The following is a 21,309-nucleotide window of genomic DNA, read 5'->3' as shown; positions in this document are numbered from 1 at the left end:
AAGAACTTACCGATATGTGGATAACATACTTAAAGGGGTACTCCGGTGGAAAACTTTTTTTTTTTTTTAAATCAACTGGTGCCAGAAAGTTAAACAGATTTGTAAATGACTTCTATTAAAAAATCTTAATCCTTCCAGTACTTATTAGCTGCTGAATACTACAAAGGAAATTATTTTCTTTTTGGAACACAGTGCTCTCTGCTGACATCACGACCACAGTGCTCTCTGCTGACACCTCTGTCCATTTTAGGAACTATCCAGAGCAGAATATGTTTGCTATGGGGATTTTCTCCCACTCTGGACAGTTCTTAAAATGGACAGAGATGTCAGCAGAGAGCACTGTGCTTGTGATGTCAGCAGAGAGCTCTGTGTTCCAAAAAGAAAAGAATTTCCTCTTTAGTATTCATAAGTACTGGAAGGATTAAGATTTTTTTTTAATAGTAGTAATTTACAAATCTGTAAATTTAACTTTCTTGCACCAGTTGATTTAAAAAAAAAAGTTTTCCACCGGAGTACCCCTTTAAGTATGTCATCCCCATATCGGTAAGTTCTTTGTCTGAGGTAAAACCTTCATGCTTGGAGGGACTAAGATCCAAGTCAAGGAATTCATCTGTTGCCGCACGGATTACGTAGTCTATGGGGTTATCTGTCCGTGCAAGCGGTTTTACATTGGTTCAACAATTAGACCATTAAAAAGAAAAAAAAAATTCCACCTGATTACCCCTTTAAGATATACTTATAGTATGGAATAACACCGCAGAAAGTTTTGAAGAGTTTTTGAAGTATATTGGAAACAATGATATGGACATGAAGTTTACGAAAAACTTTTTAGATGTACTTTTAGTCATTGAAAATGGCCACTTCTTGACAAAAGTCTATTGGAAGCCAACTGCTTCGAGTAACCTTTTACATCACGAGAGTTTTTACCCTCACCACATGAAACGGGCTGTGCCCTCTAGTCAATTTTTGAGACTTAAAAAAAAAAAAATAAGAGAGAGATTTTGATGTCCAGATTTTGATAGACAGAGTTCTTGAAAAAAAAACAAAAAAATTCCTAGACTTGATTTGGTCACAAAAAACTACAAAAAGAAAACGAACAATACAGATGCTCCACGCTTCGTCTTTTCCTTTAAAGGGGTACTCCGCTGCTCAGCGTTTGGAACTAACTGTTCCGAATGCTGGAGTCGGCACCGGGAGATCGTGATGTCATAGCCCCACGGATTACATAGTCTATGGGGTTATCTGTCCGTGCAGGCCGTTTTACATTGGTTCAACAATTAGACCATTAAAAATTAGATTTCGTGAGCACCTCAGATCTATTTATACTGGACATGGCTGCGTCCGCTTTATGGAACATATATAACCAGCGCGCGCAGGAGATGCTGACACCCTAAAATTCTCTGGGATCCAGAGGGTTAAAAACAGCTTACCTGGTATTGACCGACACAGAACGCTGCTCCGATGTGAAGAAAGGTGGATCATGCGCACAAGAGCGCCAGATGGATTGGGATTAAATGATCGCCAGGACTTGAGTATATATATCTTAAATTTTTGCCTTTTTCTCTCTTTTCTTTCTCTGTCTTGCCCCCCCCCCCCTTTTTTTTTTTTTTTGCTTTTTCAGGAACGGTCTCCCATCATTGGTAGGATCTTATGCTTATGTGTCTGTATTAACCTTATTTGCATATGTTACGTCAGCAGTACTGGGTCTTGAAATTCCTGCCCCTTCCTCCCAGCTGCTGTGGTCAAGCCAGAGAAAGCGCCTCAGGGCGCGAAACTAGTCGCTTGATGTTTTTTTCTCCTCCACGTCCTATACCTGTTCGGTCATCCATATGATCTGAAAATAAACGACCTCTGCATGCAACTACAGTGGGTGAGTGTGGAATTCTTTCTTTTTTGCTCCTCGTGGACTTACAGAACTACTATTGTCAAGGATGGCTGCGGATGAGGCCTGAAAATGTGCCGACATAAAGAATTATACACCAGACAAAAAGTTGGTATAAAACTCTTTCTCAGCAGGAAGCTCAGGAGCTGTTCCAGGAATGGTAAGAGTTCTGTTTATTACATGGAAGTACATTGGTTTTTATATTTGACAAAAAGGGGAGGTTAGTTATCACGTCAAAATCATCATGTTATATTTTGATTGGTTATTTGAGTTTTGTGTCTGTGTATATATTAGCATATTTAAAGGAGTACTCCATTCGCTTGCTTTAGGAGCTCTGCTCCCAAGCGTCCGGAAGTTATTGTTCCAAACGATGTATGTGCGGGCTTCCGTGTCCAGGGCCGCCCCTCGTGACGTCACGCCCGCCCCCTCGTGACGTCATGCCCGCCACCGCAACGAAAGTTGATGGGAAGGGGGCGTGACGGCTGTCAAGCCCCCTTCCCATAGACTTTCGTTGAGGGGGCAGGCGTGAGGTCACGAGGGGTGGCCCTGAACACGGAAGCCCACACACACATTGTTCAGAACAATAACTTCCGGACACTGGGGAGCGGAGCTCCAAATGCAAGGGAACGGAGTACCCCTTTAAGCATCCATTTCTCTCTTGGCCAAAGTTCACTTATGCTGCCCTCTAACTCTCATACTGGAAAATTCCAGATTTCTCTGTCCTCCTACACAGTCTATATCTCTTCAAATATTTTGGCTGAAATGTCTCATAAGGAAAATAATCTTTTTCTGCAGAATATATATATATATATATATATATATCAGTAATCAAAATGATAAGGGTCATCCTTATCATTCTAATACTGCTTCCTATTAACAGGAATATAACTACTATAATAATATACCGCATGATGTTTGCACTATGGATGGAGAGTGGAAAGCACCTTGAGAATCCCATTATTCACACTTCCCATCTAAACAACAACGCTGGAAAGAATAGAGACACCTGAGGAAGCGTCCGTTGAGTTTCTGGCGTTGACTCTTGTAGTTAACACTCGCTGATCATATCGGCCCTGGGGTCCCCTGGGTATAATCACAGGCACTATGCCATAGTCCCAGACACACATAAAGCGCTCTCACAACAATGCTCCTTCCGCTATCAGCACAAAATGACTAAAGCTGCTCAGAAAAGGCTGAATAATAAAATTAGGAGAACTTTTAATGTGTTATTTTTTATTTATTTTTTTGTTCCTTAGATTTCTAAAACATTTATAGATTTAGAAGATATTTAAATTGTTGCTCATTCTTCTTGCCTGGAATGTCGACTCCCAGAGGGTTTATTTTTCATATTGTAACACTTGGCGATATACATCGCAAAATAGTGTAAAAATAGCTTTCCTTTTGATCATCCATTGTTGGCATGTGCCTAATGTTTTAGTGGAAAATTCCCAGGTCAAAGACCAAGGTCACCAGTAAGGCTGTGACTGCACAGTTACAGTAAAGACAGGTTAATCTGTAAGTGCAAAATTTCCAATTTTGCAGCAATGGACTGTGATTTCCCACCCCCATGTAGCCATGTGATCCACATAAAGGGACAACAAAAACTCTCACAAGTACAGTGGTAGTGCCTGGTTTCCCCCAGACATGATGCTGCCCCCACCATGATCACTGTAGGGATGGTATTGAGCAGGTGATGGGCAGTGCCTGGTTTCCCCCAGACATGATGCTGCCCCCACCATGATCACTGTAGGGATAGTATTGGGCAGGTGATGGGCAGTGCCTGGTTTCCCCCAGACATGATGCTGCCCCCACCATGATCACTGTAGGGATGGTATTGGGCAGGTGGTGGGCAGTACCTGGTTTCCTCCAGACATGATACTGCCCCCACCATGATCACTGTAGGGAGGGTATTGGGAAGGTGATGGGCAGTGCCTGGTTTCCTCCAGACATGATGCTGCCCCCACCATGATCACTGTAGGGATGGTATTGGGCATTTGATGGGCAGTGCCTGGTTTCCCCCAGACATGATGCTGCCCCCACCATGATCACTGTAGGGATGGTATTGGGCAGGTGATGGGCAGTGCCTGGTTTCCTCCAGACATGATGCTGCCCCCACCATGATCACTGTAGGGATGGTATTTGGCAGGAGATGGGCAGTGCCTGGTTTCCCCCCAGACATGATGCTGCCCCCACCATGATTACTGTAGGGATGGTATTGGGCAGGTGATGGGCAGTGCCTGGTTTCCTCCAGACATGATGCTGCCCCCACCATGATCACTGTAGGGATGGTATTTGGCAGGAGATGGGCAGTGCCTGGTTTCCCCCCAGACATGATGCTGCCCCCACCATGATTACTGTAGGGATGGTATTGGGCAGGTGATGGGTAGTACCTGGTTTCCCCCCAGACATGATGCTGCCCCCACCATGATCACTGTAGGGATGTTATTCGGCAGTTGATGGGCAGTGCCTGGTTTCCCCCAGACATGATGCTGCCCCCACCATGATCACTATAGAGATGGTATTAAACAGGTGATGGGCAGTGCCTGGTTTCCCCCAGACATCATGCTGCCCCCACCATGATCACTGTAGGGATGGTATTGGGCAGTTGATGGGCAGTGCCTGGACTACCCCAGACATGATGCTGTCCCCACCATGATCACTGTAGGGATGGTATTTGGCAGGTGATGGGCAGTACCTGGTTTCCTCCAGACATGATACTGCCCCCATCATGATCACTGTAGGGATGGTATTGGGCAGGTGATGGGCAGTACCTGGTTTCCCCCAGACATGTTGCTGCCCCCACCATGATCACTGTAGGGATGGTATTTGGCAGGTGATGGGCAGTACCTGGTTTCCTCCAGACATGATACTGCCCCCATCATGATCACTGTAGGGATGGTATTGGGCAGGTGATGGGCAGTGCCTAGTTTCCCCCAGACATGATGCTGCCCCCACCATGATCACTGTAGGGATGGTATTGGGCAGGTGATGGGCAGTACCTGGTTTCCCCCAGACATGTTGCTGCCCCCACCATGATCACTGTAGGGATGGTATTGGGCAGGTGATGGGCAGTACCTGGTTTCCCCCAGACATGATGCGGCCCCCACCATGATCACTGTAGGGATGGTATTGGGCAGGTGATGGGCAGTACCTGGTTTCCTCCAGACATGATGCTGCCCCCACCATGATCACTGTAGGGATGGTATTGGGCAGGTGATGGGCAGTACCTGGTTTCCCCCAGACATGTTGCTGCCCCCACCATGATCACTGTAGTGATAGTTGGGAAAACTTGAATTTTTGGTTGATTTTAGTACAAGGAGCAACCAAATGCATTGTATGTAGGGTTCTGTAGCTGGAATTGTAATTGAAGTCATGTGACTGGTACTGTATTTGGGAGTTATTTTTTCTGTCACATGGTTGGCCTAATAGCAAAAGAACCCCAAATGCAGAGACAGCCAAAAGACCCTATAACAGAAAACCATAGGTGCAGTAGTGTGTCCCTAGCAGGCCACCACTTTGTACATACTGATACTGTCTATTATAGGAGGGTCAGATCATCAAATTTTTGTGACCTTTTGTGTAGATATTTTTGTTCTTACAGGAGCAAAGTTTATAAACTTTTTTTTAATTTTATTTCCAAAATCTGTAAAAACAATGAAGTCACTTGGCTCTTCACCAACTAAACACTTAAGTTATCAAATTCTCTATTCCTACTGATCAGCTGCATCGGAAGCGCACAGCGAGCGTCCTGGGCAGAGCCCCAAAGCCTGCAGGACTTCCAATCTTATTATAAAAAAATATTTAAAGGGCCGCTCCACCCAGAGAGTAAAAGCTCCATGTTCTTGTGAATGATTTTGTATCTTTTGGGGTGCACCATTTTAACCACCACTCATTCACAGCAGAACACGATTATGTAAAATAAAACGTTATAAAAATAAAAGATCAACCAACAGAAGCTTGTTGATGGTTTCCGGAAGCAATCATTTATTTTTTGTGTTTGTGTGAGTGTTTTTTTAATTTTTTAGTTTTGTTGTGGTTTTATGTGGGGTTTTTCTTTGTTGTGGTTTTTTATTTTTATTTTATTTTTATTTTTTTGAGAGAGAGGTTTTTTGCGATTGTGCGTTTTGATGTTTTTTTTTATTTTTTATGATGGATTGTTTTTTTGTTTTGTTTGTTTCCCGAAGCAACAGTTTTGTTTTTGTTTTTTTGTGTGTTTTTTTGGTTGTTTTCTTTTTTTTTTGTATTTTTTTTTGGGGGGGGGGGGGGGGTGTATTTTTTTGTGAGGTTTTGCTGTGTGTGTGTGTGTGTGTGTGTGTGTGTGTGTGTTTTTTTTTGTGCATTTTTTGTGAGGTTGTGTTGTGTTTTTTGTGGGTTATTTCTGTGTTGTTTGTTTTTTTGTTTTGTGGGGGTTTCTTTTTGTTGTTTTTTGTGAGGTTATGTGTGTGTGTGTGTGTGTGTGTGTTTTTGTGGGGGAAGGCCTGGGTTTTTATGTGGGTTTTACTATGTTTGCAGATTTACTGTTTGTTTTTTACACCTACAAAAAGTTGAAAATAAATAATAACCATGAGTATTTATAGCTGTCATCCAATACTAAGGTGACATTTTGGCCGGCCGCACTTGACCGATTTGTATCAGATGAGCCATGGGCTGTAAGAGGGAACGGAAGTTCTCATTCCATACTTTTCGCTATCCCTTACTAAAGTCAGTGGTTTTCAAACAGTGTGTCTCCAGCTGTTGCAAAACTACAACTCCCAGCATGCCCGGACAGCCTTCGGCTGTCCGGGCATGCCGGGAGTTGTAGTTTTGAAACAGCAGGAGACACACTGTTTAGAAACACTCCTCTAAGTATTTTAGGTGGAGTGCCCCTTTAAGAGACTAAATCACAACCCTGCGCTGACCACCGTGTCCTCTATATTATAACAGTATCCTTTTTTAATTTGTCGTTTCCAGGCTACGATTTCGCGGCAGTGTTGGAATGGTTCGCCGAGAGGGTGGACCGCATCATTCTGCTCTTCGATGCCCACAAGCTGGACATTTCCGACGAGTTCTCCGAAGTCATCAAAGCCCTGAAGAACCACGAGGACAAAATGAGGGTGGTCCTGAACAAGGCCGATCAGATCGAGACCCAGCAGCTGATGAGGGTTTACGGCGCCCTCATGTGGTCCTTGGGGAAAATTGTCAACACCCCCGAGGTGATCAGGGTCTACATCGGGTCTTTCTGGTCTCACCCCCTCCTCATCCCTGACAACCGCAAACTGTTCGAGGCCGAGGAGCAGGACCTGTTCAGGGACATTCAGAGCCTACCGCGGAACGCGGCGCTCAGGAAACTCAATGACCTGATCAAGAGAGCACGACTGGCCAAGGTGAGTTATAATATATATATATATATATATATATATACTCCATTTCTTTTTTATACTTTCTTTTGTTTAATTTTTTTTTTTATCTCTTAACTCTGAGTTACAAGATAGGGATGGTCCCGATACCATTTTATTACAACCAAGTATGAGTACCAATACTTTTTTTTTCAAGTAATCACCAATACCAATTACTGATCCTATTTTTTGTCTTTTTAGAGCATTAACCCCTTAAGGACCGGGGTTTTTTCCGTTTTTGCATTTTCGTTTTTTGCTCCTTGCCTTTAAAAAATCATAACTCTTTCAATTTTGCACCTAAAAATCCATATGATTGCTTATTTTTTGCACCACCAATTCTACTTTGTAATGACATCAGTCATTTTGCCCAAAAATCTACGGTGAAACGAAAAAAAAAATCATTGTGCGACAAAATTGAAAAAAAAACGCCGTTTTGTAACTTTTGGGGGCTTCCGTTTGTACGTAGTAAATTTTTTGGTAAAAATGACACCTTATCATTATTCTGTAGGTCCATACAGTAAAAATGATCCCCTACTTATATAGGTTTGATTTTGTCGCACTTCTGGAAAAAATCATAACTACATGCAGGAAAATTTATATGTTTAAAAATTGTCATCTTCTGACCCCTATAACTTTTTTATTTTTGCGTGTATGGGGTGGTAGGAGGACTCATTTTTTGCGCCGTGATCTGAAGTTTTTAACGGTACCATTTTTGCATTGATAGGACTTATTGATCGTTTTTATTCATTTTTAAATGATATAAAAAAGTGACCAAAAATGCACTATTTTGGACTTTTGAATTTTTTTGCGCGCACGCCATTGACCAAGTGGTTTAATTAATTATATATATTTTTATAATTTGGACATTTCCGCACGCGGCAATACCATATATGTTTATTTTTATTTTTATTTACACTGTGTGTTTTTTTTATGGGAAAAGGGGGGTGATTCAAACTTTTAATAGGGGAGGAGTTAAATGATCTTTATTCACTTTTTTTTTCACTTTTTTTTGCAGTGTTATAGGTCCCATAGGGACCTATAACACTGCACACACTGATCATTATTATCCCATAGGGACCTATAACACTGCACACACTGATCATTGTTATCCCATAGGGACCTATAACACTGCTCACACTGATCATTGTTATCCCATAGGGACCTATAACACTGCACACACTGATCTTTATCATTGATCACTGGTTTCTCATAGGAAACCAGTGATTGATGATTCTGCCGCTTGACTGCTCATGTCTGGATCTCAGGCACTGAGCAGTCATTCGGCGATCGGACAGCGAGGAGGCAGGTAGGGGCCCTCCCGCTGTCCTGTAAGCTGTTCAGGATGCCGCGATTTCGCCACGGTTATCCCGAACAGCCCACTGAGTTAACCGGCATGGTTTCACTTTTGCTTTTAGCCACGCGGCTCAGCTCTGAGCGCACGGCTAAAGGGTTAATAGCGCGCGGCGCCGCGATCGGCACTGCGCGCTATTAGCGTCGGGTCCCGGCTTCACTATGACGCCGGGCCCGCCGTGATATGATGCAGGGTTACCGTGTAACCCCGCGTTATATCACAGCAGCAGGACCAAGGACGTACAGGTACGTCCTTGGTCCTTAAGGGGTTAAAGGGGTTATCCAGGAAAACTTTTTTTTTTATATATCAACTGGTTCCAGAAAGTTAAACAGATTTGTAAATTACTTCTATTAAAAAAATCTTCATCCTTTCAGTACTTATGAGCTTCTGAAGTTGAGTTGTTCTTTTCTGTCTAAGTGCTCTCTGATGACACGTGTCTCGGGAACCGCCCAGTTTAGAAGCAAATCCCCATAGCAAACCTCTTCTACTCTGTCAGGTCCCGAGACAAGCAGAGATGTCAGCAGAGAGCACTGTTGCCAGACAGAAAACAACAACTCAACTTATGCAGCTGATAATTATTGAAAGGATTAAGATTTTTTAATAGAAGTAATTTACAAATCTGTTTAATTTCTGGAGCCAGTTGATATAGAAACATTTTTTTTTCCTGGAATACCCCTTTAATATGGTTTCGGCCGGCGGCAGGATATGGGTAAAACTAAGTGCTATCCCATTGCCCCAGACTGGCACCGACACTCGCACTGCCTGATCTTCCATCCGGGAAGCCCCATTCAAGTCTATGGGACTTCAAGGATCGAACCCTTAGGCAGTCCTTCTGATGACGTGTGTATCCGCGCCGGCATGGGAATAGCGATATTAGTTTCACTCGTATCCTGACGCCAGCCCAAAAGACAGTAATGCTTTAATGTCATGTGACAGCAGAGGTGGCTCTAGACTTTGTAGAGGAAACTCAAACATGAGGCCCTCACTGACACTCATAGTTAGGATATGCCTCCTGTAGTAAGGTAGGAAATTTCCCCTATTAGGTAGAAGCCCCCAGTAGTTAGGCACGGATCTCCCTTATTAGGAATAAACCCACAGGGGTTAGGTTGGGAATAAGCTTTTAGGTAGAAGCCCAAGTAGTTAGGTAGGGAATCCGCTCCTATTAGGTCAAAGCCCCAAATAGGTAGCAAGGGACCCCCCCCCCTTTTTGGGTAGAAGCCCCTATTAGGCAGGGAATCCCCTTTATAAGGTAGAAGCCCCCAGTTGTTAGGTAGGTAGGGAATCCCTCATATTTGGTAGAAGCCCCCCTTTATAGGTAAAAGCCCCCCACTAGTTGGACCCCCCACCCATTGGCCCCCAATAGTTGGGTTGGGAATACCCCTATAAAGTAGAAGCCCCAAGTAGTTAGGTAGGGAATCCGCTCCTATTAGGTCAAAGCCCCAAATAGGTAGCAAGGGACCCCCCCCCCTTATCCTTTTTGGGTAGAAGCCCCTATTAGGCAGGGAATCCCCTTCATAAGGTAGAATCCCCCAGTTGTTAGGTAGGTAGGGAATCCCTCATATTTGGTAGAAGCTTCCCATTATAGGTAAAAGCCCCCCCCCCCACCCATTAGCCCCCAATAGTTAGGTTGGGAATACCCATATAAGGTAGAAGCCCAAGTAGTTAGGTAGGGAATCCTCTCCTATTAGGTCAAAGCCCGAAATAGGTAGCAAGGGACCCCCCCCCTTTTGGGTAGAAGCCCCTATTAGGCAGGGAATCCCCTTCATAAGGTAGAAGCCCCCAGTTGTTAGGTAGGTAGGGAATCCCTCATATTTGATAGAAGCCCTCAATAGGGGATTCCTATAAGTAGGGAATTCCCCCTTTATAGGTAAAAGCCCCCACTAGTTGGGTAGTCAGGTAGGTAGGGAAGCTCCTATTAGGTAGTTTCTCCCAATAAGTCCCCTCAAAAAAAAAAAATTATAATAGAAATCCCAGTCACCTTCCCTCCGCTGAGGCCTCTGCATCCTCCGCTCTGTTAGTAGTCCAGGACCTCCTCCTTTGCTCCATTATTCAGATTGGTGCAGGAACGGCCACGCAATACATTTGATGAACAGTCCTCAGCACAGGAAGAGATGCGAGAGGGATTTCTTTTTAATGGTGTGCAAGTATCAAGGACATTTGCGAGAGTACTCGGCCAAACAAGCAATCTTATATGTATGGCCACTTTAAAGGGGTACTCCGGTGGAAAACTTTATTATTATTTTTTTTTTTTTTTAATTAACTGTTGCCAAAAAGTTACAGATTTGTTAATTACTTCTATGAAAAAATCTTAATCCTTCCAGTGCCTATCAGCTGCTGCATACTAGAGAGGAAATTCTTTTCTTTTTTGGATTTATTTTCTGTCTGTCCACAGCGCTCTCTGCTGACACCTCTGTCCATTTTAGGAACTGTCCAGAGCATCATATGTTTGCTATGAGGATTTTTTCCTGCTCTGGACATTTCCTGACATGGACAGAGGTGTCAGCACAGAGCACTGTGGACAGATAGAAAAGAAATCCAAAAAGAAAAGAATTTCCTCTGTACTATACAGCCGCTAATAAGTACTGGAAGGATTAAGATTTTTTTTAATAGAAGTAATTTACAAATCTGTTTAATTTTCTGGCACCAGTTGATAAAAAAATAAAAAATAAAGTTTTCCACCGGAGTACCCCTTTAATGCTTACCTGTCATTATATAGGTCGGTGTCTGAGTGTTCAGACCTGACCGATCAGTAGAACGAGCGAGGAGAGTGTCACATGGCCACTCTGTGTCTATATAAGCAAAACTGTCCCATAGATTTACATTATGAATCTGACCTGGTCACATGACCATGATCAGGTCTGAACACCATAAAGAAAAGAAAAATCCTCTCGCATCTCTTCCGATCCTGCACTCATTGAGGCCTCTTCATCGCAATTTTATTGCGCGGCAGGTCTTGCACCTCTCTGGATAAGGGAGCCAAGGAGGAGGTCCTGGACCACGTACAGAGCGGAGGATGCAGAGGCCTCAGCGGAGGGAAGGGGATTTCTATTATTTTCTTTTGGAGGGGACTTATTAGGGGAAACTTCTTCTGATCCATCGGCGTCTCAACACTCAGACCCTGACCAATAAAAGCTTTTGATATGTCTCTAACCTAAGAGGTTTTTTTTATAATTAATTTTATTTCAGGATCAGACTACACAGGGTTCATTTGTAGTCTGTAACCATGGAGATTAAAGGGGTATTCCGTGAAAAAAAACGTATCCCCTATCCAAAGATAGGGGATAAGATGTCTGATCGCGGAGAGGCCCACTGCTTGGACCCCCCACGATCTCCCTGCAGCACCCACATTCTATGCGGGTGCTGAATCTCCAGTTTGGGAATCCTCCGGGTTTCCGGGACTGGTGACGTCACGCCATGCCCCTCCATTCATGTCTATGGGAGGGGGTGTGATGGCTGTCACGCCCCCTCCCATTGACATAAATGGAGGGGGCGTGGTGTGATGTCACGTCCCCAGTCCCGGAAACCTGGAGGTTTTGTCCCGCCCCCTCCCATAGACATGAATGGAGGGGGCATGGCGTCTCCAGTTTCGGAAACTTCCGGGTTTCCGGGACTGGGGACTTGACGTCACGCCATGCCCCCTCCATTCATGTCTATGGGAGGGGGCGTGACCTGAAGGTTTTGTCACGCCCCCTCCCATAGACATGAATGGAGGGGGCGTGGCGTCTCCAGTTTCGGAAACCTCCGGGTTTCCGGGACTGGGGACGGGACGTCACGCCACGCCCCCTCCATTCATGTCTATGGTAGGGGGCGTGACGAAACCTCCAGGTTTCCGGGGCTGGGGACGAGATGTCATGCCACGCCCCATCCATTCATGTCTATGGGAGGGGGCGTGACCTGGAGGTTTTGACACGCCCCCTCCCATAGACATGAATGGAGGGGGCGTGGCGTCTCCAGTTCGGAAACCTCCAGGTTTCCGGGACTGGGGACGGGACGTCACGCCACGCCTCCTCCATTCATGTCTATGGTAGGGGGCGTGACGAAACCTCCGGGACTGGGGACGTGATGTCACGCCACGCCCCCTCCATTCATGCTGTCACGCCCCCTCCCATAGACATGAATGGAGGGGGCGTGGCGTGACGTCAAGTCCCCAGTCCCGGAAACCCGGAGGTTTCCGAAACTGGGGACGCAGCCCCTGCATAGAATGCGGTTGCTGCAGGTAGATCGCGGGGGGGGGGGGGGGGTCGTCCCAACAGCGCACCCCCGCGATCAGACATCTTATCCCCTATCCTTTTCCCAGAATACCCCTTTAATGAACCTGCATAGGAGCTGTTTACACAAAACAATAACAGTTTTCTAATTAAAACAACTGATAAAGTAAACCTCATTTTTCTTTCTGTGATCTATCAGGAAAACAAGAATGAATTAGTCGCAAAAGTATTCATACCCTTTCACCACACAGCATTATCTTTACAGAATCCCTCTCTTTCTTGTTCAATGGCCCTGAAACACACACGGGGTTAATGTCATTCCATTGTTCTCCTTTTGAGAAAGTGAGTTTTGTCTTTAAATAGTAACAGTCTATTTTAGCGCTGAAGTTTGTGTACTCGGAGACGAGTCTATTGAGATGTAATTCACGTCTGGTATTTCCTGTGACTGCCATGAATTTCTGCCCTTATTACGCAGCGACCTCATCCCAGGGGTCAAACAGTCAGAGGAAACGGCGTTGTGCTTTTCTTGTGTGAAAAATTGAATAGAACATGGAAAATATGTTTTATAATTCTTGTTAATCTGTCTTCTGGAAAATGAAAGCACTTTTAAACAGTAGCGCCTCCCTGCTGGTGAAAGTACAGAAATATATGTAATCTTTATAATCCCTGTAGTCTGGAGCTCCCCCTATAACAGCAGTCTGGTGTGTAGTTTGATGCGCCCCCTATAACAGCAGTCTGGTTGTGTAGTCTAGAGCTCCCCCTATAACAGCAGTCTGGTCGTGTAGTCTGGAGCTCCCCCTATAACAGCAGTCTGGTCGTGTAGTCTGGAGCTCCCCCTATAACAGCAGTCTGGTCGTGTAGTCTGGAGCTCCCCCTATAACAGCAGTCTGGTTGTGTAGTCTGGAGCTCCCCCTATAACAGCAGTCTGGATGTGTATACTGGAGCACACCTTATATCAGCAGTCTAGATGTGAAGTCTGGAGTGCCCTCTATAACAGCAGTCTGGCTGTGTAGCCTGGGGCAACCTCTATAACAGCAGATTGGATGTTCAGTCTATAGCACCCCTATAACAGCAGTCTGGATGTGTAGTCTGGAGCTCCCCCTATAACAACAGATTGGATGTTCAGTCTATAGCACCCCTATAACAGCAGTCTGAATGTGTAGTCTGGTGCGCCACCTATAACAACAGTCTGGATGTGTAGTCTTAAGTGCCCCCTACAGTAAGAGTCTGGCTGTATAGTCTGAGTGGCCCCAATAACAGCAGTCTGGTGTGTAGTCTGGAGCTCCTCGTATAACAGCAGTCTTGTTGTTTAGTCTTGAGCGCCCCCTATACAAGCAGTCTGGCTGTGGAGCCTGGAGTCTGGAGCCCTCCCTATACTAGCAGTCTGGATATGTAGTTGGAGCTCCCCCTATAACATCAGTCTGGATATGTAGTCTGGAGCTCCCCCTATAACAGTAGTCTGGTGTCTAGTCTGAAACACTCCCAATGCTAGCAGTCTGGATATTTTGTCTGGAGGGGCCCCTATAACAGCAGTCTGGATGTGTAGTCTGGAGCTCCCCCTATAACAGCAGTCTGAGGTTTAGTCTAAAGCACTCCCTAGAACAGATGCCTGTGTAGTCTGGAGCGCCCCCTATAGTAAAATTCTGGCTTGTGTAGTCTTTAGCTCCCCCTATAACAGCAGTCTGACTGTGTAGTCTGGAGCGCCCCCTATAGTAAAATTCTGGCTGTGTAGTCTTGAGCTCCCCCTATAACAGCAGTCTGACTGTGTATTCTGGAGTGCCCCCTATAGTAGCAGTGATTTAGAACTACTGACCTTACACTTAGTATGATAATATGATTGTTATAAATGTTACATGACACAAGCTCGTCTGTCTCTTCCTCAGGTCCATGCATACATCATCAGTTCCTTGAAGAAGGATATGCCGGCCGTCTTTGGAAAAGACAATAAGAAGAAGGAATTGATTGGAAGTTTGGGAGAGATTTATGCTCGAATTGAACGAGAACATCAGATTTCACCTGGAGACTTCCCCAACCTGAAGAAGATGCAGGTACGGTAGACCTCCCTGCTCATCCACCGGGACATCTACAGAATAACCTTTTGAACTCTTAGATTTCTGTACTTTGGTAATAGAAGGATGCCCACTGTAGATGGTAAGAGATCAGAAAGGGTAAACATCAATGAAAGTAACCGGCTCAAATGGCGCTGTCCGACCAGGACACGATATGGAGGATACAAATGGACTTTAATAACCAAGATGCAACGCGTTTCGCTGCGCATGCGCAGCGAAACGCGTTTAATCTTGGTTATTAAAGTCCATTTGTATCCTCCACATCGTGTCCTGGTCGAACAGCGCCGTGTAAGCCGGTTACTTTCATTGAAGTCTACCCTTTCTGATCTCTTGCTACTATTCACCGGAAGGCAACACACGACCTACCATCTTTTGTGCCTTTATCATTGTTGTGTATGAATCCACACAACCACCCAGGGTGAGCAGTTATCTACTTCTTTTCTCACACTGGGTATTATCATTATTACCCTATGGAGCGCTTGTTCTTTTACCTCCACTGTTGATGGTGGATGTTTTTCGTTCTTAGTTGTTCTTGAGTTTTCATACATTTATTGGGGAGTAAGGTTGGTTTTCTCTCTGATACCCCGGGAATTAGTGGGTGCCCTTGAACAGTTAGAACCCCTATAGAGCTCATATGTTGTAGACTTTTTGAGGAAATAGGGCCAGGGCCCTATAGAGAGCTGATTAGTAGACATAGAATTCTTTGAGGCACTGTTCATCCAAAAAGTTTGGTAAAATGGTCTGATTGATGACCTTCCTTTCTACACGTCAATGAGTCATAAAGTAAATGATAAATCATTTTGAACGTTAGGATACGTTTCTGAAGAGTTTTCTTTAAATCTGTTCGTGTGTTTTTGTTATGTAGGATCTTTTGCAATCCCAAGATTTTAACAAATTCCAACCTCTGAAGAGCAAGCTCCTGGAGACCGTGGATGAGATGCTGGCCCATGACATCGCCCACTTGATGGTGCTGGTTAGACAAGAAGAAACGCAGAAACCAGTCCAGATAGTTAAAGGAGGCGCATTTGAGGGCACCCAGAATGGCCCATTTGGACATGGTTACGGGGAAGGGGCAGGTGAAGGCATTGACGATGCAGACTGGGTAGTAGCCAGAGATAAGCCTATGTACGACGAGATCTTCTACACTTTGTCTCCTGTCAACGGCAAAATCACTGGTGCCAATGCCAAGAGGGAGATGGTGAAGTCCAAGCTGCCCAATACTGTTCTTGGAAAGATCTGGAAGCTTGCCGACATAGACAAAGATGGTTTGCTGGACGATGAGGAGTTTGCCTTGGCCAACCACCTAATAAAGGTGAAATTAGAAGGTCATGAGCTTCCCAATGATCTGCCCTGCCATCTAATCCCACCATCCAAGAGAAAGGTGACGGAGTGAACCCAGAGGGAACATTGTCAAGTGTTGGAATGAGGGAGGAGACCCAAGAAGTAACAGAGTTTAAGTTGATGCTATTAAGGTGGAGTGAACCTGCTGTGGCATTTCGGTTTAACAAGATATATCCATCTCGAGATGCTATTCACCACTGAGCTTTTATTAACCCTTAACCAGAAGCTAATATTTGTTCCTTTGTGCTGACCTGGACTAAATGAAGATGAAAATATATTCTAAAAAAATAAAGGGAAGAGAGACTGTGAAGACTGTAACGTGTTCTTGGATCTGTGTAGCGTTTTGTATTATGCTTCCTTTATTCTTGATGCTTCCCAGATACCTCATTGTATTGTTTTCCGCCCATGTGTTTTCAGTTTGTTGTTTTTATGTCCTGTATGTGTCTGTTATACTGAGAATGTCCATGTAGGATGATGTTTGGTTGTAAAATCGGGTTCTCCCCTGTTGGCTTTTCTTCACACTAAGAGGTTGGAGATTACCATAATTCGTGTCCATTGTAGACCACACGTAGGTTCATTCATCATGTACTGACCCACCTGATGGTTTGTGTCCATTGTAGACCACACATAGGGTTCATTCATCATGTACTGACCCACCTGATGGTTCGTGTCCATTGTAGACCACATGTAGGTTCATTCATCATGTACTGACCCACCTGTTGGGTCGTATCCATTGTAGACCACACGTAGGTTCGTTCATCATGTACTGACCCACCTGATGGTTCGTGTCCATTGTAGACCACACATAGGGTTCATTCATCATGTACTGACCCACCTGATGGCTCGTGTCCATTGTAGACCACACATAGGTTCATTCATCTTGTACTGACCCACCTGAGGGTTTGTGTCCATTGTAGACCACACATAGGGTTCATTCATCATGTACTGACCCACCTGATGGTTCGTGTCCATTGTAGACCACACGTAGGTTCATTCATCATGTACTGACCCACCTGTTGGGTCGTATCCATTGTAGACCACACGTAGGTTCATTCATCATGTACTGACCCACCTGTTGGGTCGTATCCATTGTAGACCACACATAGGGTTCATTCATCATGTACTGACCCACCTGATGGTTCGTGTCCATTGTAGACCACACGTAGGTTCATTCATCATGTACTGACCCACCTGTTGGGTCGTATCCATTGTAGACCACACGTAGGTTCGTTCATCATGTACTGACCCACCTGATGGTTCGTGTCCATTGTAGACCACACATAGGGTTCATTCATCATGTACTGACCCACCTGATGGCTCGTGTCCATTGTAGACCACACATAGGTTCATTCATCTTGTACTGACCCACCTGATGGCTCGTGCCCATTGTAGACCACACGTAGGTTCTTTAATTATATACAGATCTACCTGATTATTTTGTGATTGTAGAACCAACCTAATGCTTTGTGTTCATTGTAGACCCCACCTGGGTATATTCAACATATATGGACCTATCTGATGGTTTTTGTATAGTCCAGACCCTACCTGTCACCACGTACAGACCTAACTGAGGGTTCCTATCCATTGTAGACCCTATGAGGTACATTTATCATAATAATAGACCAACTTTACGTACAGACCTACCTGAGGGTTCCTGTCTATTGTAGACCTTATGTAGGTACATTCATCCTATATGGACCTACCTGTTAGTCCATGTCCATTGTAGACCCTACATGGGTACGTTCATTATATATGGACCTATCTGTTGATTTTGTCTATTACAGATCTTACCTGCCATCACATACAGACCTACCTTAGGGTTCCTGTCCATTGTAGACCCTACGTTTTTAATACATTATGTTCACATCTAAGAGATGTTGTTTTTTGTACATGGTAGATCTGATGTAGGCACCAAATTTATCATATATAGACCTACCAGATGGTGAGTGTTCATTGTAGACCCTATGGTGTGCTTTGACCTTGTGTATGGAGATGACAATTGTGGAGAACTTTTTTTTTACTGATATTTCAGATCCTTGTGGGTGAGGGTAGGGGAATTCTGCTACTTGTGCCACATGAAGCCTGATGGAGCATGAGCTTGATGCCCATCATCCTGTGACTTTCCCCCAATTTGCTATTTTTCCAACCCCCTAGTGGTCAGTATTGGGGTGAAACGAATTTCCCTTGATTTTTACGGGATCTTCAAACCATAGAAAAGGCCAGCTTGCACAACTTTTGCTGCAAATTCTGACCTTGTCAAGACCTTCTTTATAGTCATTGGGCATCATATTATATGCAAAAGCATGGCATGAGTATTTTTCATCCTCAGATTTAGTATCAATACTATTGATTTGATAGAATGAGAGGACACAACCTTAGAGGCTAGATATGCCATGAAGTGTTATAAGGTTGAAGTAGAGGACCATGAGTTTGGGATGTGTATTAAAATGATAGATGGGAAACAGAGGCAGCCATGCTGTTAGGCTGGACCATGGTCCATTCAGAATTAGTAGTGATATCCGTGAGGTATGAGGTGCACTGTGCCTTATGCCTCATGTATTGATACTTAAAATGGATCATTGGTTGATGCAAAAAATAAAATGGCTGCCTCTGGCATGTGAAATGCAAGTGATAAATAAAATGCTGTATTAAAGGAGATTTTTAGTAGAAATAGTTTAAGGGGGCAAAAAGGTGTATTTTGATCTGCTGAGTATATAACTTATTTTATACATAGGAGCGTCAGACTGCGTGTTTTATGGTGAATCTTGTAATATCGCTTCCATTCCGAGCATGAGTTACTCTTTTCTAAATACTGCGGTCAATAGAGGCCAGCACTCATCAGAAGATAAAATCCCACCATAAGTGCATGGTGGTTACAGGTGAATTACAGCACGACATGAAAATAACCAACCCATTTTGAGCTGATCTAGCTCTTAAGGGGGTACTCCGCCCCTAGACATCTTATCCCCTATCCTTTGTCTTATCGGGGCATGGCCGTGATGTCACAAGTCTGGGGTAGCACAGCTGAGATCGCGGGTGGTCCCCAGCGGCGGGACCCCTGCCACTGGGAACCCCGCTTTCTCCCTGCTACACCTGGTGTTCGTTTAGAGCATCGGGTGGAGTGCCGGAGACTTGTGACGTCACGGCCATGCCCCTCTCCTTACGTCACGGCTACACTCCCTCAATGCAAGTCTATGGGAGGGGGCGTGGCACTGTCACACCCCCTCCCATAGACTTGCATTGAGGGGGCGTGGCCGTGATGTCACGAGCGGGGCGTGGCCGTGACGTTACGAGCCTCTGCCCAGCATCCCCAGTCATCCGACACGGAGAGAAGTTCGCTCCGCGCACCAGGTGTCTGGGGTAGCACAGCTGAGATCACAGGTGGTCCCCAGCGGCGGGACCCCTGCAATCAGACATTATCCCCTATCCTTTGGATAGAGGATAAGATGCCTAGGGGCGGAGTACCCCTTTAATTGAGACTAGTGTTGAGCATGAATATTCGTAATGCAAATTTTTATTGCGAATATCGGCACTTAGCAATTTCGGGAATATTTAGAATATAGTGCTATATATTCGTAATGACGAATATTGTTTTTTTTTCACATGCAAATTTTTATGCGAATTCTCCATGCAAATTTAAGCATGGAAAAAAAGTGAAACAAACATAGCGAATATGTGTATTTCGCAAACATAGGGCAAATATCCGTTAATATATTCGCAAAATATTGCGAATTCGAATATGGACCCAGCCGCTCATCACTAATCAGGACCATGGACTCTTTCTCTAGATTTTAAGATGACATTAATACAGTCCATAAGTGCATGGTGCTTATGGGTAAATTACCACATCGCTGAAAAGAACCAACGCATTTTGGAGCTGATCTAGCTCTTCATCATGACCGTGAACTTATGGACTCTACTAATGTGATCTTAAAATCCAGAGACAAAGTCCATAAGTGCAAAGCCATGATTAAGAGCTAGATCAACTCGAAATGCATCGGTTCTTTCTAGTCATGCTGTAAATCACCTGGACTCTTTTTTTCTCCCTGAATTTAACAAAGATATTAATACAGTCCATAAGTGCATGGTGGTAACAGGTAAATTACACCTTGACTGGAAAGAACCAACTTCTTATTAGCCAATCTAGCTCTTAATCATGGTCAAGCACTTATGGACGCTTTCTCTGGATTTTTAGAGGACATTAATACTGTTAAGTCCATAAGTGCATGGCCATGATTAAGAGCTAGATCAACTTGAAACGCGTTGGTTCTTTCCAGTCATGCTGTAAATCACCTGGAACCACTATGCACTTTCATGAATTTTAAGATGACATTGATACAGTCCATAAGTGCATGGTAGTTACAGGAAAATTACAGCAGGACTGGAATGAACCGACGTGTTTTGAGGGGATCTAGCTCTTAATCATGACCATGAACTCATGGACTGGTGAGTGCCGGCCTCTGTTTACTGCAGCTCTTGATTGGGATTTGAGATCCACACACCTGCGGGTTTAGATGTCTACCCTTCTGTTTATACACTTTACTAAATACTTAAATACTTAAGTATAAAATTGCAACAATTTAAACTGGTTATCCAGTATTGTAAGCAGTGCTAAATTTATATTTTTTTCTCCAAATAGCGCCACTTTATTCCATGATTGTGGCTGGTATTGCGGCTCAGCCCCATGCACTTTAATGCAGAAGATGTGCAGTGCCCACACACAACCATATGAAAGAGTGGTGCTATTTCTGATTGGAGAAAAAAAACTGCTATGTGAAGCAGTGGCGCATTTAATGGCGCATTTAATGGTGTACACTGACTACTCTCTAAGGCAGTGTTTCCCAGCCAGGATCCCTCCAGCTGTTGCAAAACTACAACTCTAAGCATGCCCGGACAGCCTTTGGCTGTCCGGGCATGCTGAGAGTTGTAGTTTTCTGCAACAGCTGGAGGCACACTGGTTGGGAAACACTGCTCTAAGGCTTTGTAGGGGGATGCGGATGCCTTTGCCGATTGTGGGTGCTGTAAAAATAAATGAAATAAAAATTCTGCTTCTCTTTTATTTCTCTTTATTAATCGTACAATA

At 44.4% G+C, this 21,309-nt stretch overlaps 1 protein-coding gene across 1 annotated transcript in view; it reads left to right on the top strand.

Moving 5' to 3' along the window:
* The window catches only part of EHD3 (EH domain containing 3), an 82,818-nt gene extending 63,991 nt beyond the window's left edge, over positions 1-18,827 (top strand). The window contains exons 4-6 of the mRNA XM_056568536.1: positions 6,833-7,245; positions 14,700-14,864; positions 15,751-18,827. Coding sequence (XP_056424511.1) covers positions 6,833-7,245; positions 14,700-14,864; positions 15,751-16,278 — 1,106 coding nt within the window. The 3' untranslated portion in view covers positions 16,279-18,827. The remainder of the gene's footprint in view (positions 1-6,832; positions 7,246-14,699; positions 14,865-15,750) is intronic.
* Positions 18,828-21,309: the final 2,482 nt, after the last annotated feature.

Source organism: Hyla sarda, chromosome 3 (genome assembly GCF_029499605.1).
Source record: "Hyla sarda isolate aHylSar1 chromosome 3, aHylSar1.hap1, whole genome shotgun sequence".
NCBI lineage: Eukaryota > Metazoa > Chordata > Amphibia > Anura > Hylidae > Hyla > Hyla sarda.
The sequence above is the reverse complement of the archived record's forward strand: the minus strand, read 5'-3'. Positions and strand labels throughout refer to the sequence as shown.